Source organism: Ursus arctos, unplaced genomic scaffold (assembly GCF_023065955.2).
Source record: "Ursus arctos isolate Adak ecotype North America unplaced genomic scaffold, UrsArc2.0 scaffold_29, whole genome shotgun sequence".
NCBI classification, from domain to species: domain Eukaryota; kingdom Metazoa; phylum Chordata; class Mammalia; order Carnivora; family Ursidae; genus Ursus; species Ursus arctos.
Window position 1 is genome coordinate 11,115,534 of NW_026622974.1, and position 19,823 is coordinate 11,135,356.

General features: G+C 39.6%; 1 protein-coding gene across 1 annotated transcript in view; it reads left to right on the forward strand.

Moving 5' to 3' along the window:
• Positions 1 to 19,823, forward strand: part of TFAP2D (transcription factor AP-2 delta) — a 55,980-nt gene that overhangs the window by 12,222 nt on the left and 23,935 nt on the right. The window contains exons 4-6 of the mRNA XM_026507272.2: positions 2,357 to 2,522; positions 2,674 to 2,792; positions 18,726 to 18,867. Coding sequence (XP_026363057.1) covers positions 2,357 to 2,522; positions 2,674 to 2,792; positions 18,726 to 18,867 — 427 coding nt within the window. The remainder of the gene's footprint in view (positions 1 to 2,356; positions 2,523 to 2,673; positions 2,793 to 18,725; positions 18,868 to 19,823) is intronic.

Below are 19,823 nucleotides of genomic sequence, written 5' to 3' on the forward strand. Positions count from 1 at the left end.
TTCTTCTCCCATAATTTACTTGAGACCCATTGGGTGAGATTCCTTGTGTCCTCAGTTGTGTATTGGCTGTTGTACAAGAGAAGAGGGTTTATGTAAGAATGTGAATTTGCTTATGACTCCATGACCATGGGTGGAGGCCCATTTTTGGAAGAGGGCTCTGTGAATTTTGAATATAGACATTATGATTCCTTAATATTTTTGCTTCAGATGACTCCACAAAGACCTAAATCCTAAAGTTATCAGGGTCCTGATTCTGACAATATGAAGTTAAAAGCCAGCTTCATTGATATCCTGTTCATTCTCTATGACAATGAGAAGTAGGGAAGCATGGACGAATTTGTGTTTGGGGCTCCTGAGGCAGGCATTTGCATGGTTTTCCACTTTGTTGACCACAAGTTTAATGCCAGGAAAAGGATTGCAGTTTGACAGTTGAGATTGTGACCTCTCAGATTTCAGACTGAGGGCCAGTTTCCAGGCACTAACATTGGGAATTTAGCCAAGTGTACAGGACTCATCTTCCAGTCTGGAGAGGGCTGCCTACTCTAATGTTCTCAATATCCTCTCTTCTGTTTTGGGGGGTCATTCAGGGTGATCACCAGCTTCAGAATTCTGAAGGGGAAAGACATTGGTCCCAGTACTTTCAGGGGAAACTTGGATGACTCTAAGACAGTCTGGAAGAATTCCAGGTAGTACAGAGGTAGAAACACTTTAAGAGTGAGATAGAGCTAACCTGCTCTCTCCACCCAGGTCCAGGACCCCTTCACTTTTTAAACATCCTCCCAGGTTCCTTAGCCACTGTGCTCAGAGAACACACCCCAATCTGAATGCCAGGGACCCCAGCAACACAACATTCTACCTGAGCAGCTTAGTAAAGGAGGGGAGGAACTGTGTGGGAAGCAAGTGGTGAGTCCTAGACCAGGGCCTCTCAAGCTTTAACGTGCTCATGAACCACCTGGGAATCTTGTTAAAATGCAGATTCTCACTCAGAAGGTCTGGAGTTGGGCCTGAGATTCCATATTTCTAACAAGCTCTCAGGAGATGCCAGTGCTGCCAGTTGAGGACCACCCTTTGAGGAAAAAGATTTTGGACAACACTCTCCTGCTTGTTTTTCTTCCTCTACCTACTTTTCTCTCTTTTCTGTCATAGAACTTGACCTTTTATGGAGAGGAGACTTAAGATCTCCCATAGTTGAAGAAATCAAATGTATGCTCAGGAAAGCAAGCCTTGAATTTGAACTTACCAGTAAACCTATTAGCTTTGCCCTGAGATTGCTCAATGTGGGAGGAGGCAGCCTTGAATGCCAGGGCTGCATGGCCGCCATGTTAGCAGTATGGACATTGGCTCGGGATTTTTGCAGTATGGGAGCATTGGGCAGCAGGAAACCCTCCTGAATGATTATCATCTTGGGTCCTCAAGTCTACTAGGGGTGCCTGAGGTTAGGGAATGTACTCTGTTGTCCTGGAGGAGAGCAAAGCTCAAGGGACTTTCTGGAGCTTGGAGACCAAAGACTTCTGCTCTAGGAACCCAGCATAGCAAAACTGCTTTGGTGATTTTGCTATTAGCAGTTATCTTTGCTTTGTTCCCTAATAGTAATAATGACAACAACAACCGAAACAATAATATTATTGGCCACTAACACTTAATGTGACTGTTCCTATGTTCTAAGTCTTGTGCAACATTTGACTGTGTGTGCCAGTCCTGAGGGCTGACATGTGGTAGAGAGATGTGACCTATCATCCACCCACATGGGTTGAAAGTTTATGACAATGGGCAGATTATTTTTGGTGATACCTGGGGACTGAGTGATTCCAGTGCCTATAGTTCGTAGGTGGATGAGGGAAAAGAGATGGCAGTTTTCAAACAATTTGAAAAACAGTTTTCAAAACTTTTGTCTATATAGTAAGTCACGGATAAAATACATCCACCCATTGTGTATATTGTACATACATGCACACACATATACAGAGCCATGGAAAAATCATACATCCCCTCTGTAGGGTTAACTGGTGGAGTTTGGGGTTTTTTGAATTGAAGTGTTTTTTGGTGTGTATGATGTCAAAATTAGCACTGATGGGCCAGCCAGCACTACGTAGGATGCTAATTTTTGCTTAAATTAAAAAATTGTACCCCCACAAACATGTTCTATATGATATCTGAAAACTAAAACCTTCATTGTTATTTGAAAGGTCATCTTCAGGCAGCTTTCTGAGAGGATCCAGGTCATGTATACATGAGAACAATTGTTGTCGTGTATTCCCAAATCTCAAGTAGTGCCTTGATCTTAACTGTCTTTTATGCAATTATCTTCTCTCACTGTCGCTAATATGTAATATACTTCCCCACCCCCCTCCCCAAGGTGGCACCTGTGTGGTCAACCCCACAGACTTGTTTTGCTCTGTCCCTGGCCGTTTGTCCCTTCTCAGTTCAACTTCCAAATACAAGGTGACGATTGCTGAGGTGAAGAGACGCCTCTCACCACCTGAATGCCTCAATGCTTCGCTCTTGGGAGGCATTTTGAGAAGGTAAGACCATTGTTTTCTGGCACGTCGCGTCTTCTAACTAAGCCCTTAGGCCTTCTGTCTCATGTTGAATTCCCCATCTGGTCAAATCTTCTTATCATTTCCCTCGGAATGTGAACTTTCAAAACATAGTTTTTATTTTGTTTTTGGACAGAGCAAAATCCAAGAATGGAGGCCGCTGTCTGAGAGAGAAACTGGATAGGCTTGGCCTGAATTTGCCAGCAGGAAGACGGAAAGCAGCCAATGTTACCCTCCTTACTTCCTTAGTTGAAGGTATGATTTTTCAGCTCTGCAAAGTAATGATACAAAGTTAGCAATTCGTTGGAATTCAGGTTTGTTAGATTATGCTGTTTCATTTTTGTCTGTAAAGCAAGGCAGTTTACAGTTACAGGTGAATTTCCCAATTAATCATGATAAAGATGGCTAAATTAGACAACATAAGTCTTAGATAATTCATAAAATGTCATTTAATATACTAATGTTGGCAATAACGCAGAAGAAGACAATGCAAGATTTAAGTACTTCAACCAGTATTTCCTAAATAACAGCAACAAATAAACTGGCTGTGCTATTGTCATTTTTATTATTGTTTATTTTAGAGTTCAGATAAATCTAGCTTAACTCATTATTATTCAGTGCAACATGATCTATAGGATAAATAATCACCCTTTATACAGGGTTCACAGAAGCCTAGGCATGATACCAAGCCTGAGAGCATATTGTGTTAATTCTATTAGGCATCTCTTAAAGTACAGTGATGTTCCATGGTTTTCTGGGTTGATAAGCCGAGTCACAGAGGGGTTAAGGTTAACCGGTGATACAGAGACAGAGGTAAAAATATATTCCCAGAAGTTATTTTTTTCCCACCTCACCTTTCCCGTTTTGTTTCTTCTGTAAGAACTAAACTATATAATCTTATTCAAACTTCTTTCAAGAGGAGGTATTATTGGAGACTTATTTTAGACTTTGTGGGGGAGTTTTGAATGCCAAAAGAGAGTTCTTCCATAACCCAGAAATGCTATTGTTTTCAATCCGAACAAAGGGTCCTTTCTACCAAAACTCACCTGAACACACCTGTGAGTGACAGTTTTCTTGCATTGGTTACTCTCTTGTCTATAAGGCGCTATAGGAAGTGAAAAGTAAGGGAAACACAAAAACAAACATCTTGCCTTTATCCAGAGTATCAATTCCTCCCATTAACTGTACAACTTTGTGAAGTAGTGTGTTCTAGACATCGGTCTTGGCAAAATTGCTTTGGTGATTAGAAGAGTTATCTTTACTTTGTTCCCTAATTGTAATAGTGATAACAACAATAATATTATTGACCACCAACATTTAATAAGTGTTACTGTGACTGTGTTCTATGTCTTGTGATGTGTTTGCTTGTGTGTGCTGTTACAGAGAACTGACAGATGACGGAGGAAGTTGACCTATCATTCACTCATATGGGTCGGGGGTACTGGGGGAAGGACAAGGTAGGAAAAATGACACCCAAGTTGATTCTAAGGGAAGACAGATTCCTGCTTAATCTAAGTAAGAAGATAATTATAATTATAGCTATTTAACAATAGAACAGAACACTTATTTCGAGTATAATGAGGTAGATTCAAGAATCCTATCGGTGGTAAGATTTGATTGGCTCTTAAACCCAACTCTGCAGGAGAATCAATTCAGGAGGTTTATTAAAAAATGCCTGGGCCCCTTCCCTAAACCAACTGAAACTCCATCTCTGGGGGGGGCGGGTTGTGACCCAGGCATCTGTACTTTTTTTCAACATCCCTAGTGATTCTGATGTATAATGAGGTTTAAGGATCATTGGTCTAAATATTTCTTGAGATCCTTTCCACTTCCTAGGATGGACTGACTGTGAATTCTCATGAAATTTGTAACTGGTGTGAAAATTAAAGGCCCTAAGAAAGACTTTTCTGTGGTGTCCATGAATATACTGGCTAATAGAAGCTGAAGAGCCATACATAAAAGGGTATATTCACAACTCTTCTGACTGATTTTTTATGGTAGCCACACACTGAATTATCCTGTGTGGGAATCATCAATCAGTGCTAACAGAAGAGGTGAAAGTTAAATATGGGACCTCCTAGGGTGATCTTTGTGGTCTTGCCATCTACTCTTCAACATATGTCTCCTACCATAGAAGTATCTATGTGTGTCCTATGTGTGTTCTATTAATTCGGCTTGTGTTCATGGAGGAGTTACATCAGCCTTGGCTGATAAAACCTAAGATTTAAAGCTTTCCAGATACTTTAATTGGATGCTTTTGAAATCCCCCAAATCTTCATGATGTAGAGAAATACATCTTTTTTGTTTAATTCCAGACACTGTGGTGGAACTGAGAAAAAGACATTTAGAGGCAAAGGGATCTTTTGCATCCCTTAACTCCCCACCTATTATAACCCTCAAATGCACACGCAACTTTCTCTCTGTCTCTCTGTCTCTCTGTCTCTCTCTCTCTCTCACACACACACACTTTAAAGTTTTATTAGCATGCGTTACATTCTCTGATTTTTATTCTAGTCCATATTTTTGTGTCCTTTTTAAATGCTGATGATAAACCTACTTAATTTATTTCAAAACTCACGCTGAGTCATGACCCACAGTTTAAAAAACTACAAGTTGTCTTAGGACATGAAGAGAACCTAATATTTGAAGAACAAGGACAGTCCATCTAAATTAAAATAGGCTTTATTTCACCCTGGGCTGACAAGAAGAGCAGTTTTACTGTTGAGGACTCTCCTGTATATTTTTATTCCCACATTTTGGTTGGATTGGTGATGACAGCTGATAACTCTTTTCCAGCCAGCAAGATGCCATTTTCTGCATTAGGCTCATGTCTTTGGAATCCTGTAGATGATGCTGGATGTATACAAAACAATGGTGACGCATTTCTGATTTATCAAGCCCCTGGAAGATTGCCATAGTTAATGCTTCTTTTCAGTACTTTTGGAATCTTGATCCTTTTTGAACTAACATGGGTCTGATTCAGTTCTTTCAGATTTAAGTGGTAAATTAAAACTTCCCCATACTTACCAGTTGGTGTTGATAAGACTTTGAATTGACCATGTATTTGGGTGATACTTTTCTTCTTCTTCTATCAAATGTATTTTGTAAGAGCCAGCAACATTTCAGATTAATTTTTTCAGAAATTTCAAAACTAGATTCCTAGTCCCCAAAAATGGTCCATCAACTTTCTTATAAGTCTGTGGTCTTATGGGAAGGAATAATATTTTTCTTATCATTTTTACTGATATCTCCCCTTTATCTCCTCGATTTTCTGCAATAACCTGTATATATTTTTGAATACCAGTACCTAGTAATTTAGCTTCTCTTAAATGGCTCTCTTTTTTAAAAGTTTTTATTTTAATTCCAGTTAGTTAAGATACAGTATAATATTAGTTTCAGGTGTATAATATAGTGATTCAACAATTCCATACATCACCTGGTACTTATCACAACAAATGCCCTCCTTCATCCCCATCACCTATTTCACCCATCCCCCCACCCCCTCCCCTCTGGTTACCCTGTTTGTTCTCTATAGTTAAGAATCCGTTTCTTGTTTGTCTTTCTCTCTTTTTCCCTTGTTCATTTGTTTTGTTTCCTAAATTCCACATATGAGTGAAATGATATGGCATTTTGTCTTTCTCTGACTGACTTATTCCCCCTAGGCTATACTCTCTAGCTTCACCCATGTCGCTGCAAATGGCAAGATTTCATTCTTTTCTTTGGCTGAATAATATTCCATTGTGTATCTACCATGGCTTCTTTATCCATTCTTCAATCAATGGGCACTTGGACTGTTTCCATATCTTGGCTAGTGTAAATAAGGCTGCTGTAAATATGGGGGTGCATGTAATCCCTTTGAATTAGGGTAGTGTGGTTGCTGGATGGTAAGGCCATTCTATTTTTAACTTTTTAAGGAACCTCAATACTGTTTTCCACAGTGGTTCCACCAGTTTCCATTCCCACCAACAGTGCACCAGTGTTCCTTTTCCCCGACATTTTCTCCAACACTTGTCGTTTCTTGTGTTGTTGATTTTAGCCATTCTGACAGGTATGCGGTGATATCTCACTGTGGTGTTGATTTGCATCTCCCTAATGGTGAGTGGGGATGAACATCTTTACATGTGTCTCTTAGCCTTCTGGATGTCTTCTTCAGGAAAATGTCTATTCAGGTCTTCTGCTCATTTTTAAATTGGATTATTTGGTTTTTGGGTTTTGAGTTTTATAAGTTCCTCATACCTTTTGGATACTAACAATTTATCAGATATATCATTTGCAAATATCTTCTCCCATTCTGCAGGTTGCCTTTTAGTTTTATTGTTTCTTTTGCTGTGCAGCTTTTTATTTTGATGTACCTTTTTTTGAAAAAAAGATTTTATTTACTTACTTGATAAAAAGAGAGATAGCCAATGAGAGAGGGAACACAAGCAGGGGGAGTGGGAGAGGAAGAAGCAGGCTCCCAGCAGAGGAGGGAGCCCAATGCAGGGCTTGATCCCAGGACCCCTGGGATCATGCCCTGAGCCGAAGGCAGACGCTTAATGACTGAGCCACCCAGCCTTCCCTATTCTGATGTATCTTAAATGTCTGTTAAGAGTATTGATTGAGACTCTTATAGAGTTATTTCTCAAACATCCTGATGGTCTAATATATTATTAGCATTCAGTCACACACCCCACCCCAGCCCAATTTTGCTACAGGACTTAAGCGTAAGTGTGATAATATCTAACTGGCTTTATTTCTCATACACCAGATGTAGAAATAAATTTCATGAACATCAGCCTACCATGGTGTTACAGCACTTGTCAGGCCTTTTCGGGGGAAGATTTGGATACGGCCTTGTCAATTGTTTCTATTTTGATAGAAATCCCCCCCCAAAAAAAGTAGTGCATGAAAACTCTATGCACAGAGATGATACAAGCTTGTAAATATCCAGTCAGTGAACAGCAAGGTGCTTTTTATAATGAGGATTGAAATTAGCAAATGAACATTTGTTTTTCAAAAACTACCGCTGTTACTGACATAACAGTAGTTTCATTATGATAGTCCAAATTTCCATGCTTGCCTTGGGCTTTCTATCATTCTGTTTTTAATTGTTTTATAATAATTTCCCCCTGTATTTCTTTTAAATGGAGTCACTCAACTGACAGTGCCATCCTAACATTGCTCTCAAATCAACATATTAAAGTAATTATTTAGGGATTATTTTAGGAACTTAAAGGAGAGGGCTATTTAATGAAAATTTATGTTTAAATAATTTACAACATTTCTGTTTACAAATATCATTGTACCCAGTAACCACTGGGATGAAGAACTTGAAACTGACTTCTTTTTACCTCACAAAGTTGTTTGAAAAGTGAACATTTTGGTAAAGCAGATATTTAGAGTGGGGACTTTTTGGGTCTATCTAACAAACATTTGAGCTAAAATGAAACATGAATATTTGAATTCAGAGTCCTCAGAATGTAAAAGTAGATCATTTCCCCTTTTTATCCATATGTCTTCATCTAATGGGCTTTTGATATGTAACTAATGGTTGATACAACTTCTTGTTTCCCACTTTATCATAAACTTGATGTTCTTTTTGTATCCCCTTGTTTTAGTCATATTTTGTGACTTCCCTTTTGTCTCATTCGGGTTATCTGTGACATCAGAGAGATGTTATTCTCTGGAAAATATGGTGGATTAGAGTTGTTTAACCTAATGCACATATCTTCCTGAGATCTTGGGATAATCCCAGCCTCTTCTATAGTGGCAATAATTCTATCTTTGGAAAACATTCAAAGAATTTGGCCAATATTATTGTTCTGATTCTAATACTCTTACTATATATTTATTATTTATGAATCAGCAGCTTCTGTTAGCTGCCTTTTCCGTATTTTATTCCAGAACAATCTTTGCAGAGTTGGTGGTTGTTAAAACAAACATGAGGAATCAATGATGTAGTTATTCCTACCCATTGCTCCCCCCTCACTTGAGGTTTTTCCAGGATGGCCAAAGTTGCAGAGTGTTCACTGGAGTGGGGTGTTTTTCTGGGACAGTTGCGCTGAATTTGCAAAAGTTCATGTAACATTCTCGGGCAACACTGGGAGTTCTGAAAGCACCATTTAAGTACTTAAACATAAATACCTTGACTTGCAGTTTATTGTGACAAGGGGTCAAATCCTCTGTGTGCGTGTGTGTGTGTGTGTGTGTGTGTATTTCAAAACAGTGTGGGGCAGAGAAGGGTGTGAATATACACCAGCAAAAGAAAGGGGCTCATTTACAAATAATGTGTATTATCTCCATTTACTCTTTTCGAGTTTAAATCCTTTGTTGCTGTTGTTTCGTTCTTCAGTTTCAGAAAATGTAAGCTTCCAGACCCAGCCCTGCACGTCTTACTTCATATGAACTAGTTGTCTCACTTGCAAAATGTATTTTCCCTTGGGCAAGTACGCCTCCCCTGCCCCGAATAAAGTTACTGTTGAATTTTTTTTTTAAAGATTTTATTTATTTATTCGACAGAGATAGAGACAGCCAGCGAGAGAGGGAACACAAGCAGGGGGAGTGGGAGAGGAAGAAGCAGGCTCATAGTGGAGGAGCCTGATGTGGGGCTCGATCCCATAACGCCGGGATCACGCCCTGAGCCGAAGGCAGACGCTTAAGGACTGCGCCACCCAGGCACCCCACACTGTTGAAATTTTGTCAGACTTTGAGCTGGTTACTTAACCTGACTCAGCTTTATTTTCTGAGTTTATAAATAAAGATCATAATATCTGTAATGGTTAGGATAATGCTAGCTGTTATAACAGTTAATTCCCAAATTTTCAGTGGCTTTCCATGATAGAAGCTTCTTTCTCATCATAGTCTGACGTGGGCATTCTTCACCAGGGGCGTTTTCTCACAGTTTAGTCAAGGACCCAGAGTCCTTTCATCCGTAGCTATTCCCTTCTCTAGGTCCTAGGAGCCCCGTTCATTGAGCTCGCAATAAAGAGAGACGTGGTGGCAAAAGTACACAGCTTCTAACCCCACTTGGCCAGGAAGTGACCCACATTACTACTGTTCCCATTCCAAGAACTAGTCATGTGGCCACACCCAATTCCAGAGGTGGGTGTGGGGGCTGCTAGAAAAGTAGTCTCTAGCTGGGCAGAGTCTTCTCAGCAGCCATGCTGTGTCGTGTGTAAAGAAAGGACAAATCTCTGATGGTCCCTCACTCATCTCTGCCCCATCTGTCTTGCACATCTTACGTAGGATTAAGTACACTCACGCAGACAGGGACAACTGACTTGGCAATGAACTTTCCTAGAGATGAGGTATAGCGAATGAGTATAGGTATACCAAGTTTTCTTGATGGGATTAGTCCATGAATTTTTATTTTAGGAAGAAGTATTGTTCACTGCTTGAGGCTCATAGGATTCAAACACCAAAATCCTTTGCCAAGTATTAGTGATAATACACGCACGGGGCATGCTCAGCTTCGGTTGTTCTTCTCATGAAATTTAGAACAAAACAGATATTCTCATTACTTTCACATGGTACCCCAGTGGTGTTTCTATGGAAATCTGGAGCTGAAAGCTAGCCTTCAGGGACCCATGGCATGATTGTAAGCCTGAAAGGACCTTCATCCCCAAATAACTCCTTGGCTGGCCATTCCAGACTCATATTCCCACATTAGACCCTCCTTCAGGATGAAGGTTTCCAGCTTCCTTCTTAAACTGTGTGTGATATAAAAAGAATAATAAACCGGCCCTTTGTGATAATAGCTCTAACTAGTGCTCACTGTGGTCAGACAGTCGGATGGAAGAGCTCCATCACTAGCAGAACCTAGTGTGCCCTTTTGCATGCAAACACCCTGGCAGGGACAATGTCTTGGGCACAGTCTTTGTATTTCAGAGCTGTCAGCGGCATTGGGCTCAATAAAACAAACGCTAGTAGAGCCTATGTGAGTCATTTTAAGATCTGTCTTGGAAAAGCTTTTTTTTTCCCCTCTTAGACTAATAGGTCCCACCTTATCTGTAAACTACTTATTCTAAATTGTGGAAGAGTTTCTGAGAGCCTCTGCTTTGATAATTGGTAATTAGATAACAATTAGATATTATATCTGAGAACTAGTACTTATCCGAATTTTCAAGAATTGATCTCAGTGAACGAAGATTGTATCAGACAACGTTGTGGACAAATAGATACCATCTTAGGAAACGTGTTCTTCATTTGTAATATTGCTTCCCTGACCTGCATCTTATGATTTCACTCGCCTTTGGGGGAAAAGTGTGTACATGTAGGGACAGAGGTAATAGGCTACTATCCATATGCCTTTGTGTCTGACTATGTGCTTGGAGTGTGCTTAAATTCTTGCTTTTACTCATTGCAAAAAGGCAGTGTCTCCAAGCCTATTTGGCCGAGTCCTGCCTGCCCTTGCCCACTTTGGTCCATCTCACTGCTCACTCTTGCAAATTGTGCTGCTCACTTAAAAACACGTCTCTGCATTATTTCCCTCATGATTTTATTTTCTTCTTTCCATTATTCTCTCTTTCAACGTATATGTCTCGACTAAAGTCCTTTTCAAACACTCAGCTTCTACTTTACTTCCATGATTTACATTTATCAAAATTCATAGGTATTTTAATAAAATTATAGACTGTAGTTCTCCCTACTGATGTCTGTCTACATACTGCTGAATAACAATGGCAGTTTGGGAATTGCTTGTGTTTTAATTTACAACAAATATTTGAGTTTAGAATTAAATCTAAGAACGGGGGGCGCCTGGGTGGCTCAGTTGTTAAGCATCTGCCTTTGGCTCAGGGCGTGATCCCGGAGTCTTGGGATCGAGTCCCACATCAGGTCCTCCACTGGGAGCCTGCTTCTTCCTCTCTCACTCCTCCTGATTGTGTTCCCTCTCTCTCTGGCTGTCTCTCTCTATGTCAAATAAATAAATAAAATCTTTTAAAAAAATAATAAATAAATCTAAGAACAGAGTCAGAGTAATTTTAATTTTGAATTAATATAATTTTAAATAGATAATTTATTCAAATAGAAGAAAATTTAGAAGTTACAGAAGAGTGTATAGTAAAATGCCTGTTTTTCACTCTATTCCCTAGTTGTCCAGTTCCCCTCCTGGAAGAAAACAAATGTTCTGTTAAACAAACGGTTTCTTTATTTCCTTCCAAGGATTTTTTAACTTTTAAAAGAAATTATAGTATTCTATACATACTATTCTTCTGTTGGGTTCTTTTTTTCACACCTTATAATAGTGTTTTTTCTCAGGGCTTACAAGTTGTAAGCCCTTTCTTTTAAACACTCATGATGTTCCCTTGTTTGAATGTCTCATAATTTATTTAACCAGTTCCCTACTGAATATTATATAGAAGTTTTCAATCTTCAGCGATTACAAATTGTGCTACAATGAGTAACCTCACACTTACATAAATAATTCTGCAAATATGTAAGTACATCTATTCAATAAATTGCTAGGAATGTTGCAGGGTCAAAAGATATTTGTGTTTGTAATTTTAGCAGATTATTGGAAACCTGTTCTCCATAGTGGCTGTATATTTATAACCCCATCAGCAAGGGGGGGCAAGGAGCATATATGATAGTACTGCCCTGTACTTGAGCCCAAACAGAGTGCTATCAACTTTTGGATCTTTGCTAATTTGATGGGGTAAAAAAAAAAAAGGCTACCTCACTTACGAAGGAGGTTGAGTTGAGTATTCCTAGAAGAATTTAATGAGCTTCTCTGTCTGTTTATTTACTTTGTCCTTATGAGGTATTTTTAAATGTTTTTCTTATTGATTGGTAAGTGCTCATTATATAGCAGAAAACTGGCTGTATGTCTCTGATCTGCATTGCAAAGCCTCCCCACCACTAGCTTTGGTTTGTCTGTTTGCTGTTACGAGTTTTCTGTTGGTTTGCTTATTTGTTTAGGTCTATGTCATACGGACTTTTTGATATGAGTATAATCATATGTCTCATATATTTTATATCATGGTTTTTAGTTTTAATTGTAATATTTTAAAATACTTCTTTTATTCCAAGACTATAAAAGAATTCTGCCATGTTCCAATTACTTTGTGGTTCTATTTTTTTATGTTTAAATTGTTGATCCATCTGGACCTTGTTTTGTCATTAGATGCATGGTATAGATCCAATTTTATTTGTTTATTTCCAGATGGCCACCCAGTTGTCCCAACACCTTTTCTTGAAAACCCATCTTTTCCCTACTAGTATGAAAAGCAAGCTTCATTTCACACCACATCTCTTTGTACAAATACTTTTTTAGTAGACTGATGACTTTGTTTCCTTAACAGTGCTGTCTGTCTCTACTTCTACCACATTTCTGTTTTTTTTTATTTTTTTATTTCATTTATTTATTTGTTTGTTTGTTTATTTATTTAAAGTAGGTTCCATGCCCCGTGTGGCGCTTGAACTCATGACCCTGAGATCAAGAGTCTCATGCTCTACCAACTGAGCCAGCCAGGTGCCTGTCCTTTTTTTGTTTTTAGAGTTTATACTATGTCAGCCAAATAAGGCAGAACTCTTTATGCAAGAGCCCAGATAGACAGAGGTCTTTAGAGTTTAAAATTGACTTGATAGTGACTGCCTTCCTTTCATATAAGCCACAGACTTCTTGTATTTAGTGAAGCTGTACAGTTAATCCCTACATGATGCTTTCCCTTCACCTTAGGACAGCCGTTCTTAATGTTTCCTGAGATTCCTTCAGCAGCTTCAAAGCATGCACATACCCAGAGATTAACTGATATGGGGTGACACTTGTACATTAAAAACAAAAACAAAAAACCCCAGGTTATGGGAGCAGCAAGTGTTGAAAAGTATAAATAGACTCTATTTTATAAAATGGCTCCACACTGATACAATGATATACTCTTTCTTTTTTTTTTTTTTTTTTGGATTTTCTATATAGTTCATTCTTTCTAGCAACTCTCTTTGTTCTAGTTTTTCACCATTTTCTTTAGAAGTCTTCACAAGACTATTGTTTCATTAACCAATAACATATTTGGAAGCTTTGTCGTGTGACCGATGTTTACTAAGTACCTGTTATGAATCAGGTGCTGTGCTAAGTGTGTGTGGAATGGGGAACAAAATTATTGCTTCGAAAAACAAAGTGTTGGTGTTTAAGCAACATCATCATTAAACTAGGGAACTACCACATTATAAGGCACTAATTTCTACCATAGATCGTGTTATCCGTAGTGCTATAGAATACATTCCTTGCAGAATAGTTTGGGAAACCTGTAATATATTAGTTTCGTCCTTCAGCTCTAGCGTTTGCAATAGCTTGATATTCTGAACAGTTTATTTTATAGAATATCTTATTCAGGTTTGAAAATATTCTCAAATTTGCTTTCTTTTCTTTTTAAGACTTTCTTTTTAAGTAACCGCTACATCCAGCGTGGGGCTCGAACTCACAATCTCGAGATCAAGAGTCACATGCTCTACCTTCTGAGCCAGTCAGACACCTCTCACATTTGCTTTCTAATAGGTACTTCTTGGAATAATCCCACAGAGAGATTTCAAAGTGCTAGTTTCCCATACATACAAATCAAATTGAAATCATGGATATGTGACTAGAAGTTAACACGTATGAATTGTTGCCTTTATTTAATAACATTGGGTATTGCAATACTAAGTTAAACAAATCATTTTTAAGGCAATATCGCTACAGTGGCAGGTGGTATGAATTATCTGGTGGTAACAATGTAGAAGTATCCTTTAGTGCAAATTAGTGCACTAGGTGTTGATTTTTAATTGTCTCAAGTACATCTTCCCCTAAAACACAACAATTCTAAAGGGAGGAAAAATCCTGAATGACTTATAAAAGGCTGAAAATCAGGTCTATTTATTTCTATTTAAAAATACATTTAGATCTTCTTGTAAAATAATGTGGGAGCCCAGAAACTCAGTAAAACAAGTGATCTGGAGAACATTTTCCCACTAACCTTCCACACGTAGGCTGCATCAGGATGGACGTTTAAACTTTTCCTAATATTTTCCCCTACTGGTTCACTTTTTTGCTTTTGAGTGTGGAAAACAAGTGCCCTGACATCAGGGAGCAAATTTTTTTTTATGCTCTTCTCATATTTTGTCATTTTACTTCTGCTAGGTTTTTGAGAAATTTACTCAGTATGACTCACCTACTGCTGATGTTATTACTGAAAAAATGAATAGGGGTTTTTGCTTTTCTGGAAGGGGGGTAAGCACTAGTTGGCTTATAGACCCTAAAGCCTTGCACTTAACATACTCCTGTGCTAGTGATAACCCTACCCCCCAAACATCCATCCTCCTTCTAAAATATTCTTGGAATGACATGATATAAAACGGTCATCCACGCTGAAGCTAGCGTATTGCTTCAGTTGTGTAAAAAAGAGTGGAGCGGGTACTGGTTTGTCAAGTGACACGATGCATTAAAATGTAAAAATGACTTAAACCTGTTTTGCAAACGAAGACCTGGGGCATCCTACCTCATCTCACAAGGATATGCAGTGACGCAGCAATATTTGCCGTACGGAAATAGAAGGAGAACGTTCTCAGCCCTTCCTGAATCACCCTTCCACTACAGATTACTGCACCTGCTTCCTGTTCACGTGGGCATTTTGTCCCACCACAGAGACGGAGAAGCTCATTGATCTTTATCTTCATGAATCAGTCAGATCCCCTAGAATCTTATTCACATGCTTTTAAAGATTTATCTTATTTCATTTTTTAAAGATTTTATTTGTGTGTGTGTGTGAGAGAGAGAGAAAGAGAGTGAATGCACAAGCAAAGGGAGCAGCAGGCAGAGGGAGAAGCAGGCTCCCTTCTGAGCAGGAAGCCTGATGCAGGACTCGATCTCAGGACCCAGGGATCATGACCAGAGCCAAAGGCAGACACTTAACCCACTGAGCCACCCAGGTATCCCTAAAAAAATTTTTTTAAGGTTTATTTATTTATTTGAGAGACAGAACACGCACGTGTGTGGAAGCATGTAAATGGGGGCAGGGGCAGAGGGAGAGAATCTCAAGCAGACTCCCCACTGAGCTCACGACCCATGAGATCATGACCTGGGCTGAAACCAGGACTCCGATGCTTACTTGAACCACTCAGGCACCCCTTCACGTGCTTTTTTGATCCTAAAATTCCTATTTTTCTTAAACTTCTTAAACTTAGACTCTAAGATACCTGCTGTACAGGATTGAACTACAGATTTGTCCCCCTTACTGAATATCATGTATATTTTAATTCATGGATTCATTTTTTCACTCATTCTTGGGCCCTTACACACAAAGCTTTTGGGGCATGATACACATATCTTAACTACGTATCAGAGTGTCTTCACTTGCCACTTCTCTGACGTAACATCGCTATACATCCAGGAACAATGTTACATTGCAAGCAAGAGAAAGCAGTAAACAGAACTAAGGGAAGGAAGGATCTGGCTGTCAGTGTAAATGTAAATAGCAGCTGTTCCATTCAAACTGTTTTAAAAACTACCACTACGGTGAGAGCTTTGCATATAATGGGCCAGAATCAGGTTTTAGAATAAAATTTAAGAGACATGCTGCCACCTTCCTGTTTCCACTGTTTCACTTCTCCCACTACTGCACAAGCAGTGGAGGACAAATAGATATATAATAATGTCTGTGAAAACGTTACCCAAGTATCTTTCTGTGACAATATTGCAACATGCAGCTATATCAATAATCATAACTCAAAGAGGACACTGCGAACGGGTTATTGTATTACTGGCAAGATACTGGTAAGTCCCAAGATCACGTGAGCTTATCCTCGGTCATGTGCTGTGGCCACTGTTTCAGACTTTATACCTCCAATCTGAAATGATTTGAATTATCTCCCTTCTGTCATTTTTCTAGCAAAAGTGACCATCCTATATGGCATTACACAGTCCTTTTTAAAAGATTTTATTTATTCATTTGCCAGAGAGAGAGAGAGAGTACAAGCAGGGGGAGCAGCAGAGGGAGAGGGAGAAAAAGGCTCCCTGCTCATGACCCGAGCGAAGGCAGATGCTTAACCGACCGAGCCACCCAGGCATCCCACAATGTCTTCTTCCCCCCCCCCAAAAAATCTTTGTGTCATTTTTCTGCCAAATATGCACACATTTTCTTTCCCAATCGGTTAGGGGGATAAACTGCTGGTAATAAGCACTTAAGAATTTTCCTTGTACATTGCAGCTTTACCTAAAACCGTGACCCTTCATAACTAGCACTATCCAGGTTCATCGATGTAGGGACCCTTTCCATATAGTTATGCCCTCTTCCTATTCAGAATGGACGGCTAACAAGGATCTTTCCTACCATGTGAATATGAAAATCTTAACTAAAAACCTGCCACTGCTTTGAAATGGGGGGGGCGTTGGAAATCATGATCCATAATTCACAAAACATTATCTGATCTAATTCCCCATGTTGAGTACCTTGTCTCCCTTTGAACATCTGTAAAACATTTTCCCTGTAATACTCATGTGATCCTGGTCGTACAATACCTTGTGTTTTATATAATATCAACATAATGTCAGTAAACATGAGCAGATGATAGTGTTCATATCCATTGCAATGTAAATTAGAAAGTGCTACTAACGTGTTTTTTTTGCTACTATTATGGGGATGATTGTCATCGTCCTAGAAACAGGGATGGCCCTTTTATATCCCTTATTACTCCTATATAGCACTGCACCTAGAACAAAGTGCTCAGTATATGTGCTCAGTACACGTGCAATGAAAGCTTGCTCTTTTTTTTTTTTTTTTTTTTAAGTTTTCATGCTCAGGTGAAACTTGGCTTGAGCTTTAAAACTACTGTTGTTGGGCACCTGGGTGGCTCAGCCATTTGAGTGGCTGCCTTTGGCTCGGGTCATGATCCCAGGGTCCTGGGATCGAGTCCCACATCAGGCTCCTTGCTTAGCAGGGAGCCTTCTTCTCCCTCTGCTGCTCCCTCTGCTTATGCGCTCTCTCTCTCTCTCTCTTTGTCAAATAAGTAAATAAAATCTTTAAAAAAATAAAATAAATAAAACTACTATTGTTTTTTGGGATGCCTGAGGGGCTCAGTCAGTTAGCATCTGCCTTCGGCTTAGGTATGATCCCAGCGGCCTGGGATCGAGTCCCACCTCGGGCTGCTTGCTCAGCCGGGAGCCTGCTTCTCCCTCTGCCTGCCGTTCTCTCTCTTTCTCTCCAACAAATAAATACATAAAATCTTTACCAAATTAAATAAAAAATAAAACTATTGTTTTCAAGGTTGAACTATATCGCCAAACCTTCCTTCGCGGATAAGCCATTTTTACTTCATTTCTAACCTAGTGACTCAAGTTTAAGATTTTTGTGAAAGACTAAAAGTGATTTATGATTTTATTGTACTTAAAAAGCATTGTGTTTTTACTAACGTAGATAAGAAGCATTGTGCACTGTGCTAAAAGGCACTGAAGCCTGCCATGAAGCCGGATAATGCTGGCACTGTAATCACACACTATAGCATCCTTGCCAACAGAGTGGTACGAAATCGATAAAATTCATTGCCTCCCCCTTTCCAAAGTGTTCCAGTTTCTTTGGAAAGTTACTTGGGCCCTTTGTCAATATTTTGATCAATCTCCTGGGAAAGATAGCTGAATATTTCCAGTATACTACGGATAGATTATAGGTCAAGCCACAACAGAATGGCAAGCCCGTGGAGCTTTTTCCCTTGGGCATTAATGTGTAGGATCTGAGAAGGCAAACTGGTCTAGAGCCCCGAGGGGGTCAAAACTCCTCGATCGTTGTTCTGGTTTTCCACTCAGTTTTTCACATACCCCTGCGTGGTAAGTAACTTCTCTGTTCCTCATTTTCTCCTCATCCTACTCCATCCCCCACCCCAAAAGTTCTCTCCCTATGATTATTTATTTTTTTTTAAAGATTTTATTTATTTATTCGACAGAGAGAGAGACAGCCAGCGAGAGAGGGAACACAAGCAGGGGGAGTGGGAGAGGAAGAAGCCGGCTCATAGCGGAGGAGCCTGATGCGGGGCTCGATCCCATAACGCCGGGATCACGCCCTGAGCCGAAGGCAGGCGCTTAACCGCCGTGCCACCCAGGAGCCCCCCGTGATTATTTAGAATAAATAGGAAAATATGATCCATCTGAGCACAAAGAGGGATGAGGCTTGAGGCAAATATAAAGTGTTACTCTTCCTGCGTTTAGACATTTGTGGAAAACTGACTTTTGTTGTCTGCCAACAGGGGAGGCTCTACACTTGGCTCGGGATTTTGGCTACACTTGTGAAACAGAGTTTCCAGCCAAAGCTGTAGGAGAACATCTTGCCAGACAACATATGGAACAGAAAGAACAGACAGCAAGAAAAAAGATGATCCTAGCAACCAAGTAAGCAGAATGGGAGGTCTCTATATGCCTTCTCTCAGGTTTTCCATTTTCTTTGAGTGACAGAAACAGTCTAGAAAGTACCAGTTCTCGAAAGCAGGGGGTCTCACGTTGCAGCAGTTAGGTGAATTACACAAGGACATACCCCTACTCCCGGCCTTGTGCCCATAGCAGGATTTACAAACTGCTTTTGTTTAGTGATGATGAAAGTTTTTAGAAAACCTCTCCGGAATACGCAGGAGTTCTTGGGAGAAAAGTATGTTTAGGAAATGTCGATTCCAGGCAAATATGTCATTAGCTGCTACTTGGTCTAAACCACTCACTGCGCCTTCACACCTGAGGGTGAAGATCTCAAAACACTATGAACGTTTGGAGAATATGACCAAAGAGGACCCAGGTGCGTGAGAAGTAACACGGAGACCTCTGGGACCAAGGATCACCATTGGTGCCCCCATCTTTTCTGGTGTATAATTAGACAATAATCCCTATACTGCCCCACCTGCGGTGCTGATACTGTCGAAAAGAAAAGGTATAATGTATGAGAAAGCTTCTGAAAATTGTAAAAAGCCCAACAGAAATGTGAATTAAAATAATGACAGAGATGCTGTGGGAAAGGGGAAGAGTGCCTGAGATGAGCTCAAATTCCCACAAACTTGAAAGCTCTTTGATCAGGAATAGATGAACTGTCATTGATTGTGTGAAAACCCAACAAAACAGTCAATGCTGCTGCAAGTCATGTTCAAATTTTTCGAGAAAAATCCTTCAGGTGGTAGCTAATTCTTGCTCTCTTCTCTTTGTTAAAATAAGTTATGCTACACAAAAGACTATTAATAATCTTGTCTAATTTCCTTACTATATATTCAGACCTTAGAACTAATAGTCCCAGGTGGGTTAAATTATCATTTCTAAATTGGTTTCTTATTTGGGGAAAACTTTCAAAGTAGTGTTTAAAACGTTGA